Genomic DNA, 12,809 nt, shown 5'->3' with positions numbered 1-12,809 from the left:
AGATTATTGATCATTGTGATCAAAATGAATATAATCAATGTGAAAAAAAACAACAGAACGTAAGCAGTACAAGCAGCACAAAACACTAAACAAGAAAGTATCTGTATGTTCTCCATGGTTTTGCAGTGGAAGCTCCCTAACATTTCCTTTTACCAGAACAGACAGACAGGAAGAGCCTCTTTCCAGAAGTAACACTGCACCTCAGCCTTGGCTCCAGTTACTAAAGGAGAGAGCTGGCCAGCCACATGCATTTAGTGCCTATTTGTAATGGCAAACTCATCCATCAGCTGCCTAACTGTTTTAACACAAGCCACTGGAGAGCTAGGAAATGTAAACTTACTAGGCCTCTGAAGCTGTTTGGATCATTTTGTCCATCTGGTTGGTGTTTTGGTGGGTTTCAGACTGAAGAATTACAAGTTAAATTCAACACTAATAATTATATGTAGCATATAAAATAATTCAACATTTTCTCTTTCTTAGTTAGAGGTGCTAGTAGGCACATTTTTACTATTGAAACCTTTCCCCCGGTTATCGTCTCTCTCACACAACTCTCAGTAAGAAAGGGAATTCGTATTCCTTTAAGTCGTGTGTAAAGTGTTATTGCCTTGCCTGAAACAGGGGAACTCAATGGCCAAAGACTCTGGCTGGCCCTCCTCCCTGACCATCACCTTATCGAGGAACCAACCACAGCCTCCTCCACGGCCGTCATGACCTACACGCACCCTGCGCACCTGGCCCAAGGACACGGACTCAATGAGGAACTCGTCATGCTGAGGGAAGACAGGGGGACAACAGATTAAAGACGCTGCGTATCTCCCAAAATATATATATGTATTGTCTGTGTTCATATTTAAGTGATAATGTATTTACATTGCCCTTTTCAAATTTGTTGACGTTGTTTTTGCTCATAATCATGAGCCGCTCCCCTGTGTCACCCAGGTCACCGATCACATTGAGGAAGACACTGGCGTCGGTGCCACTGCCGCTGACGTTGCCAGTGCAGATGGTGACACGATACTTTATCACTGAGGAAAAACAAGACAGGAACACTCACATTATATTCCATAAAGCACCTACACTCACTCAGATTTCATATACTTAACACTACAGACTGTTAACATGGAGCTTGTGTATATTTTGCATGTGTGTCCTCAGTGTGTCTCTTACAGGGCAGAGGCTCATCAATGAGGGCTCCTGTAGCTGGAAGCTCTCTGACGATCTCATTGTCATCCTCATTGATATCTAGCCAGCGGCCACATTCAAAAGAGTATTTCTCCATCGTCAGGGTCTTAAGCAAAGTGACCTGCAGAAAGCCACCATACACATCTGCATCTTCACATCTCTTCTTCCTCTACCTTTCAGACTACTTCATGCTGCAGCAGTGATATTCACATGTATTTTCCGAAACAATTCAAAGAAAATCTATGACATATATTAACTGACTTAACATTTTTCTATAAAGCTGTTTTAATTACAGCCTGAATTGCACATCCTCTCTTTACAGGTGCAAAATAAAATCTAATTCAGTGTCTAACTCAGACCTAACAGCTTACACTGACAGATCAGACAGAGCAATAGGTCTCACCTTCGCTAAATGCCAGCCAGCAAATGGATGTCTCTTTTCATGCCAGATGCGCACTTTCAGCAGTCTTCCAATGTCTGGCATTTCGATCTATAGTCATTTATAAAAAATAAAACAAAAAGTGTAGTAACACGTCTTGGGGAGCTTCACAGTGGAAAAAAAAGTAATGTGCTCACAGGCTTACCATGAATTTATCAAGCTGGCCCTGCTCAAAACTGTCTGAGTTGTTTTCCAGTTTGATCTCATCAGACTTGCCCTTCTCTCCGTAGATCTGCAGAAACACCTGAGCATCTGTCCCTGCCCCCTTCACATCTGAGGTCCAAATCCACAGGGACCATGGGTACTCTGGAAAAGGTTAGATTTGATACTAAAGTAGGCCAGTCTCTTAATCAGGAGACCAAAAATCAGACATAAATACTTGATATATAACTTGAATTATTGTTCTATACGTAGAATACGTGTGATTTGCTTTGTCTGTCTGTGGATAGAAATCTGTGAGTAGAATGAAGAGACCCACTCTTTTGTTTTTTCTGCCTCAGAGAGACCATCTCATACAGCTCCCTCTCGATCAGTCCGTCCCCCTCGTCCTCGTCCAGCCACATCCCGCACGGAAATGTCTGCTCAATGCCCGTGAAAGGACAGTATATCACCACCTGGAAGGGTAATGGTTGCTCAGTAGGTGAACGACACTTTGAGAATAAATCCTTAACCAACAAGACATGCAAAGTACCTTTTCACAGTACCACCCGGCACCAACGGCCCCATTGTCGTGCCCAATGGTTACCCTGCTCAGCGGGCTGATCAGTTCACAAATCTCCACGTTGAAAATGTCGATGAGACCGCGCTCGAAAGCACCGCCCTCCAGGAAGACTTTGCCACTGTTTTTTATGCCCTTTGAGCCGTGCATAACCATGTGGATCTTAGAGTTGGTGCCTGCACCCCTGATGTTTCCAGTCATCACTTGTACATTGTATATGATTCCTGAGTAGATGCAGGACAATACACAAAAAAACTGCCAAGTTATCACTAAAGTGAAACAAGTGACATATGATTGCCTATATATTGAATATACTGAAAAAGTGACTTGTGTTGTTCTCACCCATTGGTTGCACTGATCCAACCAACACATCTCTCTGTATTTTGCCATCATCTTCATCCATAGCAAACCAGCGATTAACTGGGAACTCATACACTTCTTTATTCCCCATGTCATCAATAACCACCTGTAGAGAAACAGTGTGCACCATCATGAGTGTTTGTATGTATGTGTGCACATCTGTAAAGGTTGTGTGCGCATGCGCAAGTTCTACATGCCTTATCTAGAAACCATCCAGCTGATGAACCTCTGTTGTTGTGACCAATGGTGATTTTCTTCAGCCTTCCCAGGTTTGGGGCCTCTATCGTAAACTTGTCCTCTGAGCCCCGTTCAAAGTTGTCTTTGTCACTGTCCAGTCGTCTCTCACCTTTCGTAATAAACAAAGAATTTAAGAATCATTATCAAACACTGAAACTGCAGTGAGGATGCAGCTACAGTCATTAACAATGGATAGAAAACAGTATTTGTCCTGGCTGGGCAATGGCTTCAGGTAACGAGTGGTAAATAAGAGTCACCTGTGGATTATTTGATGAACAGAAATGTAATTGTGCACTATTGATATTCAGTTGACTGTTCAAGGCATTTATCAAGCAAAAATGCCAAACATTATCAAGATTTGCCATTTTTCTGTTTATATAATGAATATATAATGAAATGAATTTAATATATGTTGTCTGTTTATCAGACAAAATAAGCAAATTGAAGACATCTGGACATCTGGTCTGGGAAATTGTGATAAGCATTTTTTCCATTAAGTGGTAATCAGTTAATATAAAAATGATCAACAAAATAAAAAAAAATAATGTTGCAGTCCTACCTGTGTCACCATTTTCTCCAAAGATATTCAGGAAGACGTCAGCATCTGTGCCACTTCCTTTCATATCAGCAGTGAACACACTCACTATGTATTTATTCACTGCAAAACATGGAATATAAACAGGAAACAGGAAATCAAGATAGTGATAGTGATTATATAAAGAGCATGCCACAGTTACTGACAGTGTAGGAAATGCTGATTATCAGTTTGTTTCAGGAAAAAATCTTCTAAGTAATCAAGTTACATAATTAGGCAAGTCATTAGGCAGGTTCCTTGCTAACTCACGCTAAGATGGTTTCCAGGTTAAATATTCATAACAGCGTGTGTGTGTGTGTGTGTGTGTGTGTGTTGTGGCTGTTACAGCCACATTGCTCTGACCACTCCCTAACAGCACAGTGTCCTCTGGTCTTTATCTGAGCCGCGGCTTTTCGACGCTCTGCTTGATTGACTGCAGGTACTGAGACGTTAGATCACATTGCTGCAGAGGACACATGGGCTGGTTTACCTGAGGATTACACTCTGATGGAATTCCATCACAACCTGAAACAGTAGGAAGAACTGTGGCCTATCAGGCACCTTTGTGTTCAGCTGGCTAGACACATGGTACTGATACTGTCAAGTTAAAAAAAAATAAAAAAAAATGTTTTTTTATGTTCATCTCTGATGGATATATTTCAAAATATTTCTTGTACTTGCTGAACATTAGTGTCAAATTGACTGAGTGACATTAGTGTGAGTAAAAAAGCTCTTGGACTGTCTGATTAGTTAGATAGAGCTGTCACGGTTAATGCATGCTGTATTTTTAAGATCTTAAAACTATAGTTTTCCTGGTGACACTTACAAGCCCAGTGGTTTCTGTTGAGGTATTTGGAATCAATTGTTATTTTGTTTTAACCTCTCTGAACCCTTGTGTCTTTGTTTTATGCGCTTGTCCCAGAGTGACCTACATTTCGGAACATCCATGGGGTTCAGGCTGCCCAGCAGGTCCCTGACAAACAGGTTGTCAGCCTCCTCCCGACTCAGCCAGTTGTTGCAGGCGAAATAGAAGCGCAGATGGGGCCGGTTCATGTCGGTCACCACCACCCTGTCCAAGAACCAGCTGGCGTTCATCCCTGTGTTGTCGTGCTCAATCCTGGGGAAATCAACAGTCAAAGTGTGACATGAATTCACCCTGCAGGTAATCATAAATGGTCTTGCCACGTCAGATGCACCTGTGCCTTTTGTGTTTTTTTGCTTTTTTAAGTGTGTTTGTATATCTGCAGTTGTAAATACCAAATAACAAAACTTCAACTATGTTTCAGACAGATCAGGAATATCACAGGAACTGAATAAGATGGAGCAGATTAACACAAAGAATAACAAACCCAGTTAAGCACTTGAGGAGCTTTTCGTCCATGTTGACTTAAAAGTGAAGCATGAAAGTACAAACTTGAAAACAGAAGCTGAAAGCTCTGGGAAAAGCTAGTAAATGGACCTTGACTCTGGATCATTTTGTTGTTGTTGCTGTTAGCTGTGAGCTTGCATGTCAACAGCTACATGTCTCTGATGTGAAATGCTGGTAAGTGGACCTTGAGTTATGATTGTTTTGTCAGAAACTGTACAACATGCTGGGGAAAAAACACTTGCATTGTTCTTAATTATCTGCGCCACAGTGCAGCCTCTCTACTTTTTGCAGTCTTTCACTGCTGCCTCTTTTCACTGTTCATGTCTGGTGGCTGTGATGTAACTCAGCCTCCTCTGGAGGCTACATTAACTCCCAACAACAGATGGGGCTTAACCTTGTGTCACTGGATGAAATCCTTTGATGGCCAGTGGGACTGTGTGATCCTCTCTGTAAGCTGCTGTTATCATGTAGGAGGTACACTTACAGTAACTATGAAGCCTTAACTGTGATGTTGTCATTGACCTGTAAACACCAAATGGGAATTATGATATAAATGTTTATTTATAAGTTATTATAGATCACAATCAGCAGAGTGGAATTTACCTCATCTTCTTCAGAGGTCCCACATTGTGTGTTTTGATACGAAAAACATCAGTCTTATTCTTCTCAAATGCAGTTCTGCTTCTGTAAATTGAGGAAACATGGAAAATGTCAGAATTTGGGAGATAAGTCATTTGACAGAGAAAGAGAGAGAGAGCGAGAGTGTGTGTGTGCGTGTGTGTGTGTGTTTGTGTGCATGTGTAGGTTAGAGAGGGAGAGTTTATTTAATTGGGAGAGATTAGTGGGGGCAAAGAGTTACAGCCCAGACCGACAACTGAACTGAACTCTGGATCAGTAAATTACATCTCCTGACTGATCCAGCTTAAGGTACCCTGGTGGCCTCATGGCAGTGGTATAATCTGAAACCTCCTCAGGCTCCGCCACTTCAACGCTCCCTCCTCCTCTTCCTCGCGTACTTCTACCCCTCACAGAGACGAACCGGGCCTGTGCACACGGTAGACCCCCTCTGCCAACCACAGCGAATCAGACACCCTCTTTTCCATTTGCAGAGAAAACCTGCCTTTGTCTCTGACCCACATCTCCATCTGTTCTCTCCTCCCTCCAATATTCAACCCACGCACAATGCCAAGGCTCACATAATTAAAGTGCACGGTGTCATATACTGTAAAAAACTGCCAAGATTGAAAAACTGTCCAACAGTGAACAATGAATTCATTCTCTGTTTCCATGTAAAATCGCCTTTTGAAGAATGATGGGGAAACACCGATTGTAAAAAAATCAAACCCAATGCAAACTTTGGAATTCATGCAATCTGAATGATTAATAATCACACTGAATTTCCAAAGAGTTGCATTTTTAATCTGCCTCGACTGTTCAATCGGGCAAATGTGTTTGGAGACAAAGCAACCCTCCCTTACCTGTATCATGTTGTAAAGTTTGAATCGATCATGACACAATACAGGCAGGACCTAATATATATTGGAGTAAGGTGAAACTCCTTACGATACAATGTGTTCATTTTTATATGACAAAAGTGACCTTATCAACATCCATGTATGGTATTTCATCAGCTGAGCAACACGGTTACACGGCACTGAGATACTGCATACGTGGCATGTTGTTGCTGTCTGAAGTGGATGAATGAGACCACCACAAGGTGTGGGTGACATGGTCCAGAGTGGCTCACAATAAGATGGTATATCCTATACGCTGCACAGGTAACCCTATCTGTGAATCAATGTGTGCAGAGATAAAGGGAGCCTGCTGCTGATAAGATCCCCTGAGAGTCATTTGATCATCCAAAGAAATGACATCGTGGTCTTCTTTCATTTGCCTCTGAATGGAAAAGAAGACCGGCCATGCCACATAGTTCCTCCTTACTCCAGATATTCTGTGTCCGACATTTATATGACTGTATAGAGGAGAGATTCCTGCACCACGACCGTTTTCAGGTTTTAGTTTTCAGGTTGATACGGTTTGGACAAAGAGGTCAAAAAGATTCCTGGTGTGTAACTTGATTTTGTCTCTAGTCACGGGCCCTACAGGCATCAGGTTAGTGTTGAACAGGAACACTCTCTCATACAGTGTTATATGCACAATACAACCCAACACAAGGACAGAATTGTAACCATCCTTTAGCAGACTCATTAGAAAATACCTCTTTTCTGTGCTGAAGGATAAGAGAGGAATAGAAAAGACTCAAAGTTAACAGCTGACATTGAAAATGTGTCAAACTACTTAAACGTACTAATTATAACAACTGACACAAAATGAACTCCAACTGACTCAAGGCTACTACGTTACACATAAAGCCTGATATAATAAGTGCAAAAAAATCAAAGCACAATGAGTCATTCAGACCTGATTTAGAGTCTTAAAGACAACTTCAATATCAACTATAATTCAGTGACAACAACATGAACTCACTTGCTTGCCAGATGAACCTTGGGCGTGACGCCAAAGTCTCCGAAAAGGGTAACAAACACATTAGCATCAGTCCCGGCTCCCTTTACATCACCAGTGACAGTGACAACCTCATACACTGAAAGAGAGAGGAAAATGGAGATTACAAGGACAAGCGAAGATTAAAATGTGTGCAGTGTTGTCCATTTTATAAAAAGCATCACAAGTCTGAAATAATGAGAGTACGTGTAGGGAATAAATTCTTTGATGTCTGACAGAGACTACTTTGAAGAGTAAAAACTTGAACAAAAGGACAAGCCCAAAGTCACATCCTCACAGAGTGTCCAATAATCTATAAACATTTGGGAGCATTATGTTTCCTTCCATGCGCTGTTGCCAGGGAATTCAATGCGGCGAATCTGCAGCGAATCCATGTCTGGTGCAAAACACCAGCCAAGCCTCTCTCACATTTCGCGAACGTGTCTCTCTAGGCCCCCGGGCTGATGGGAAGGTAAACAAGATGAAACTCAGCAGTCTGTAAAATCTGCCTCACTTCGTGTAATGTAAGGTGTTTATATCTGAGGTCACTGCAATGATTGCGGAGCTGCAAAGGGGATGGCTGGGATCATCCTGACTGAAACATCTCAACAGCTATTGAATGGATTGCCATGAAATTTGGTACACACATTTACAGATCTTCAAATGTTAGTGTGCTAAACAATGAACATGGTAAACATCAGCATGTTAACATTCACTTGCCACAAAATCTAACACTATTTCTGCATTTTAGGAAGAGTTTTTAAAGCATGAGTCTGGTCCGTGCTGAAGGTTCTGGTCATCTGGGGCTTCTTGCATCACCTGCATGTTGCTAAGTATTGCATCATGCTCTGTACATAGATATATTTTTCTTCACATTCATTTTCTTAACATTTTTATTCTTTGATACTGATACTTATTTCTTAATAAAGCACACAGATTTATCAGGGGTATTTTAAGAAGTTGGGTCCTACTGAAAACCAAGGTTAAGATGGCATCGTTTGGCCCTTCAGGTGACTTACCCTGTGGTCCCCCAGATGGTATATGCTTGGTCCAAACATGTATCATCATTTTTCAAATTTTTCACTTTCACTTTGCAGAAGTATTAATTGTTTTAACCTGATCTACTTTTGTGTCAGTCACTTTTCACTCAACTTTTGTTGCCATGAATCCACTCACTTAATAATGACACATTAAATTATTTGTAACTCCATACATACATTTATTTATTTATTTATTTTTCTGAAGCGTATTTTAAAAAGTCACACCTGTGCAACTGCCTTTATTTGAATAACAACATTAAATCTTCATAAGGAGATTAGTCAGCAGGTGGCTGTTGCCTGTGACTCAATGCCTTGGCTTATACAGTGGTAATTCTATAGTCCTGCTGCATTACTATATGTAAACGTAAACTCCTCTCTGTCACAGTTATGTAACAGTGACTGTTATGTGGACTTAAAGGTATGGGACTTGAGCTCAAACGTATACAGACAAACTTAACTGGAGAGAAGCAAAAGTGTTGTTCTGTCTGGAGACTGCTTTAAAGGTTAGAGTCCTCAGTATCCATTGATCTGGGTGAATGTTAGAAAAGTCATGGTGGACTGAAGAGAGTTAAAATAACTGTAGACACACACAAAGACATAAAAGAACAGGGAGTCGAGGATAAAGTCAGTGAAAGACAAATGCCCAAGAAGGCTAAGCACAGAGATAGAAGACAAACAGATGACCTAAAAACATCCAGGAGAGGAGGAAAGCAGAGGCAAAGGCCTGATAAAGAGCAATTTGACCTAGTCGATAAGGAAGGAACATGGATACCTAATTAACAGTGAGCGGGGCCATTAAGACCAGATTAAAGAGAAAGACAGACACCTGATAAAATCAGATAGACAGTGGCCTAGTAAAACTGAGCCTCGATAAACTCCTTGGAGTGTCAGAGACCACAGTGTGTCAGTGAGTCACAATGACTTGGACACAGGCATTTATCACTGCTGAACAACAATACTTACCGGCCTTTACACAAATTGCACAATGATCACATTAGCTTTTAACTTTATGCTAGCTATTATTCAGCAGTAAAAGTGTCAGACAGTACACTGACATGTCACCTTTTTAGCACCCTCTTGTCAACCTGGTGGAAAAATGAGATAAAAAGCTTTTAAGTCTAGATGTTTTAATGTGTTTATGTGCAATTTTCTCATTCAAAAGACCTTCAAATACAGCAGAGTGCTGCACTTTCCAAATGCTATTTTATTGCATTCCTGTCTCCTACAAATTACATTTTTATATTACTAGTTTGTTTTGCCAAATACGAAAGAGTTTTGATACCAGAGACTAGAGTTTGCATTCTGAGTCCCATGCCTGGTTGGGTTGTGCTTCATGTTACTGTCGACTTTGTTAAGATTTAACCAAGACCACAAAGTTTCCCTAAACTTAACCACATGCCGTCAGTGCCTAAACATAACCATGAAAAACACACGCTTCTTCTTATCTCATACTGTATTTTGCGAACATTTTTCAGATACGTTCATTAGTTGTTATTTTTTATAAGTTATTAATTAGTTATTGAGTTGAGTTATTTAGGGGCATAGAATAATATTAATTCAAAGGTCCACTTACAAGCTTTTTCTGGGGGTTTTCAACTTCGAAACGTACTTAAAAGGTCAAGGAAGGATAGTAAGCAGACTGTTGGTGTGAGATTTTTCTCATGCCAATGCACTGTGCCTTATTTGATTTATAGTCTAAATCAGAGCTGCACAGAACTAAGGTCACATTAAAGTCATTTTAGACCTATAATTTGGAATTAACCTGCAATGTCATTCCTGTTCTACTCCATATCACACAGGCAAATAATTAACAAGTTTATCTTCAGATTATCATGAAGATGATCATGTTCAGGTTATTTCATCTTAACAATAACCAGAGGAAGCTGAAAACTAGACTGTCTATAAGAGCAAAATCAGAGATAAACATGAGAAATCATCTTTAGATTCCCTTCCTGTCACTCAACAAAAACATAAAACATTGTTGTGGCCCCCATGCAGGGTCACGTTGCCCCCCAATTGACAACCTTTCATCTGCTTTAAGAAAACTCCTCTGGCTCCTAGCCCTGCCTCTGGCCCGGTGTTGCTCCCAACCCCTGCGACTGGGATGGCACCCAGCACCTGTCTGCCCCTGCGCCTCTGTTTGCCTCCAATCATGTGGAACATAACTGAGCTTTCACCCAAGAACAATCACAGAGGGATTCCCCAGGGTGCCCCTGCTCAGAGCTGAGGGGAACTTGAGGAAATCTGCAGCTAAGGTTTGACCAGTTGGTACAATCCAGTAGGTGTATGCATACTATATGTTAGATAGCTGAGACTTACCTAAAGAGCAGCATGTGAGGTCTCTCTGTCTGTGCTACAATGTCAAATCCTTACCTTTCTTTTTGTAGTATTCATCATCGTACCCATCAGATGAGTCTGTGTGGTAGTTGAGCAGCTCATTCTGGTAGAGTGCTGCATAGTCCACCTGTTTGTTTTTGGATTTCTTCCCCTTTTTCTTTTTATCCTCATCACTGTCTGCAGATCCCTTCTTTGCCTTCTTCTTTTTCTTTTTCTTTGAGTCCTCTTCCTCTTCCTGCTCCTCAATCAAGGGTTCCTCATCATCATCGTTGTGAGATTTCTTCTTCTTCTTGCCATCTTTAGACTTTTTGTCCTTGGAGCCCATCTCCTCCTCTCCTGCTGGGTTTTCTGCTGAGGATTTCTTCTTCTTTTTCCTCTTCTCCTCCTTAACTCCCTCAGTCACTTCCTCGTTAAGCTTCTCTGATGTCTCCTTGTTGGAATTTGTCGTGGGGTCATTATTGTTCTGCTCATCTCCTTCAACTTCATTTTCAATCACAGCACCAGCTTCAGTATCGTCATCTGGTTTCTTTTTCTTCTTTTTCACTTTTTCACCCTCTTTTTTCTTCCTTCCTCCTTCGTTCTCTGTGGCCTCCTGATTCTCAGAGCTCTCGGCGCTCTTGTGTTTCTTCCGAGTCTTCTCTCTTTTTGTGGTGTCCCCACAGGTCCCACCGTTACTCCTCTCCTTTAACTTTGGCTCTGTATCCTCCAATTCGTCATCAACTTCTTCGGTTTCTTCTGAAGCTGTGGATTTTTTCTGTTTCGACGGCATCTTTTATTTATTCACTTCCCTGGCCTTTAGTTTCGTAAGTGCTGCCTTGAGTTTCTAATGGTGTAAGACAATTCATTTGACCCTTGGCTGCAGGGCAGTTCTGGGATGGCGGGGTTCAGAGCAGCCTGGGTGTGTTCGGCTGTAGGTATACCAACTCAGGACATGCAGAGGGAGCGATGCCTGCCTGGATGTCTCCTACCTGGGCAGTATATGGCCATACAACCAACACACGCTACTCATGAAAAATTACTGTCACCTCAGCAATCACGTGACCCATGGGAGAAAGCCCTGTGAAAAAGGAGCCTTGCACAGAGAACTTATCCTCTCTGCCACGGCACGCTCCATTATTCATGGTGTCAGGATCGCTTTACGGGCTGGGGGCGTCTCGCTTTTACCCGCAGTCACACGGACACAGACAGATAGACAGACACACGCACACATAAACACTCGCACAAACTCTCCCTTACAACTACTCCCTTTTCTGATATGACAAAGTGCGGCAATGAGTGTAAATCAAAATTAGAAGTCCTGAGTCCTCATGACTGGCAACAAGATGACTGTATCTCAAGATTTATAAGGGATGAGTGAATATCTATGCAGCAATGATTTATTTTCTTCGTGGCAGCTTTCAGTTTCAGCAGTTGGTTAGCTTAGTTCAGCACTGTTTTACTTTTTATGATTGAACAAATTTCTCTGTGCAAATATTTGTTGCAGCTCCGTCACACTGTTGTACACATCTGCACCTGACTATAAGCCAAATAATCCCATTAGCCTTATTGCTGCCACCTGCCACCTGATAATGTAGGCATCAAGGGGAAGGGCAGAGTTTGGTCATATTGATCTTTCAACATCAGGTTACCCTACCCAGGGATGACAGCAGAGTCAAACCTCATTTGACACAGTGAACTGAGGAATCATTTCTCTAAAATAACAGACAAAATGCTGCAGTTTTCTTTGAACCCATCATATTTATGACATCCATACTATTAATGGCATAAAGTGAATATTGTTAAAAAAAGAATTATAATAGAATAATTATAATAGAATAATAATTAGATAAACTGTTTATCCATTAGTTTTAGCTATTCAATTATCTTTCCAAAATATCTATTTAAACTTTTTTACTTTTAGTTATCGAACTACTTAGAAAAATTCCCTTTAGGTATTTAGTTTAAACCGTTTATCCATTACTTCTAACCATTTAAATTATAATTAATAATTAATAATTAATTATTAATTACTTTTACTATTACTTTTAGCATTGACTGAGAACTTTCTCAAA

General features: G+C 41.0%; 1 protein-coding gene across 1 annotated transcript in view; it reads right to left on the bottom strand.

The window, feature by feature from the left end:
* Nucleotides 1-12,346, bottom strand: part of loxhd1a (lipoxygenase homology PLAT domains 1a) — a 29,315-nt gene extending 16,969 nt beyond the window's left edge. Inside the window, exons 1-14 of the mRNA XM_071465323.1 lie at nt 10,795-12,346; nt 7,367-7,481; nt 5,483-5,563; nt 4,443-4,627; nt 3,496-3,594; nt 2,897-3,045; nt 2,682-2,805; nt 2,313-2,563; nt 2,100-2,235; nt 1,767-1,927; nt 1,586-1,672; nt 1,168-1,303; nt 871-1,025; nt 610-770 (exon numbers count right to left, since the gene is read on the bottom strand). Of these exons, the coding sequence (XP_071321424.1) occupies nt 610-770; nt 871-1,025; nt 1,168-1,303; nt 1,586-1,672; nt 1,767-1,927; nt 2,100-2,235; nt 2,313-2,563; nt 2,682-2,805; nt 2,897-3,045; nt 3,496-3,594; nt 4,443-4,627; nt 5,483-5,563; nt 7,367-7,481; nt 10,795-11,527 (2,573 nt within the window). The 5' untranslated portion in view covers nt 11,528-12,346. The remainder of the gene's footprint in view (nt 1-609; nt 771-870; nt 1,026-1,167; nt 1,304-1,585; nt 1,673-1,766; nt 1,928-2,099; nt 2,236-2,312; nt 2,564-2,681; nt 2,806-2,896; nt 3,046-3,495; nt 3,595-4,442; nt 4,628-5,482; nt 5,564-7,366; nt 7,482-10,794) is intronic.
* Between the last annotated feature and the right edge of the window lie 463 nt (nt 12,347-12,809).

Source organism: Trachinotus anak, unplaced genomic scaffold, assembly GCF_046630095.1.
Source record: "Trachinotus anak isolate AG129_WGS33_773 ecotype Australia unplaced genomic scaffold, CSIRO_AGI_Tana_v1 ptg000028l, whole genome shotgun sequence".
Lineage (NCBI taxonomy): Eukaryota > Metazoa > Chordata > Actinopteri > Carangiformes > Carangidae > Trachinotus > Trachinotus anak.
This window is presented reverse-complemented; position numbering and strand designations above follow the sequence as displayed.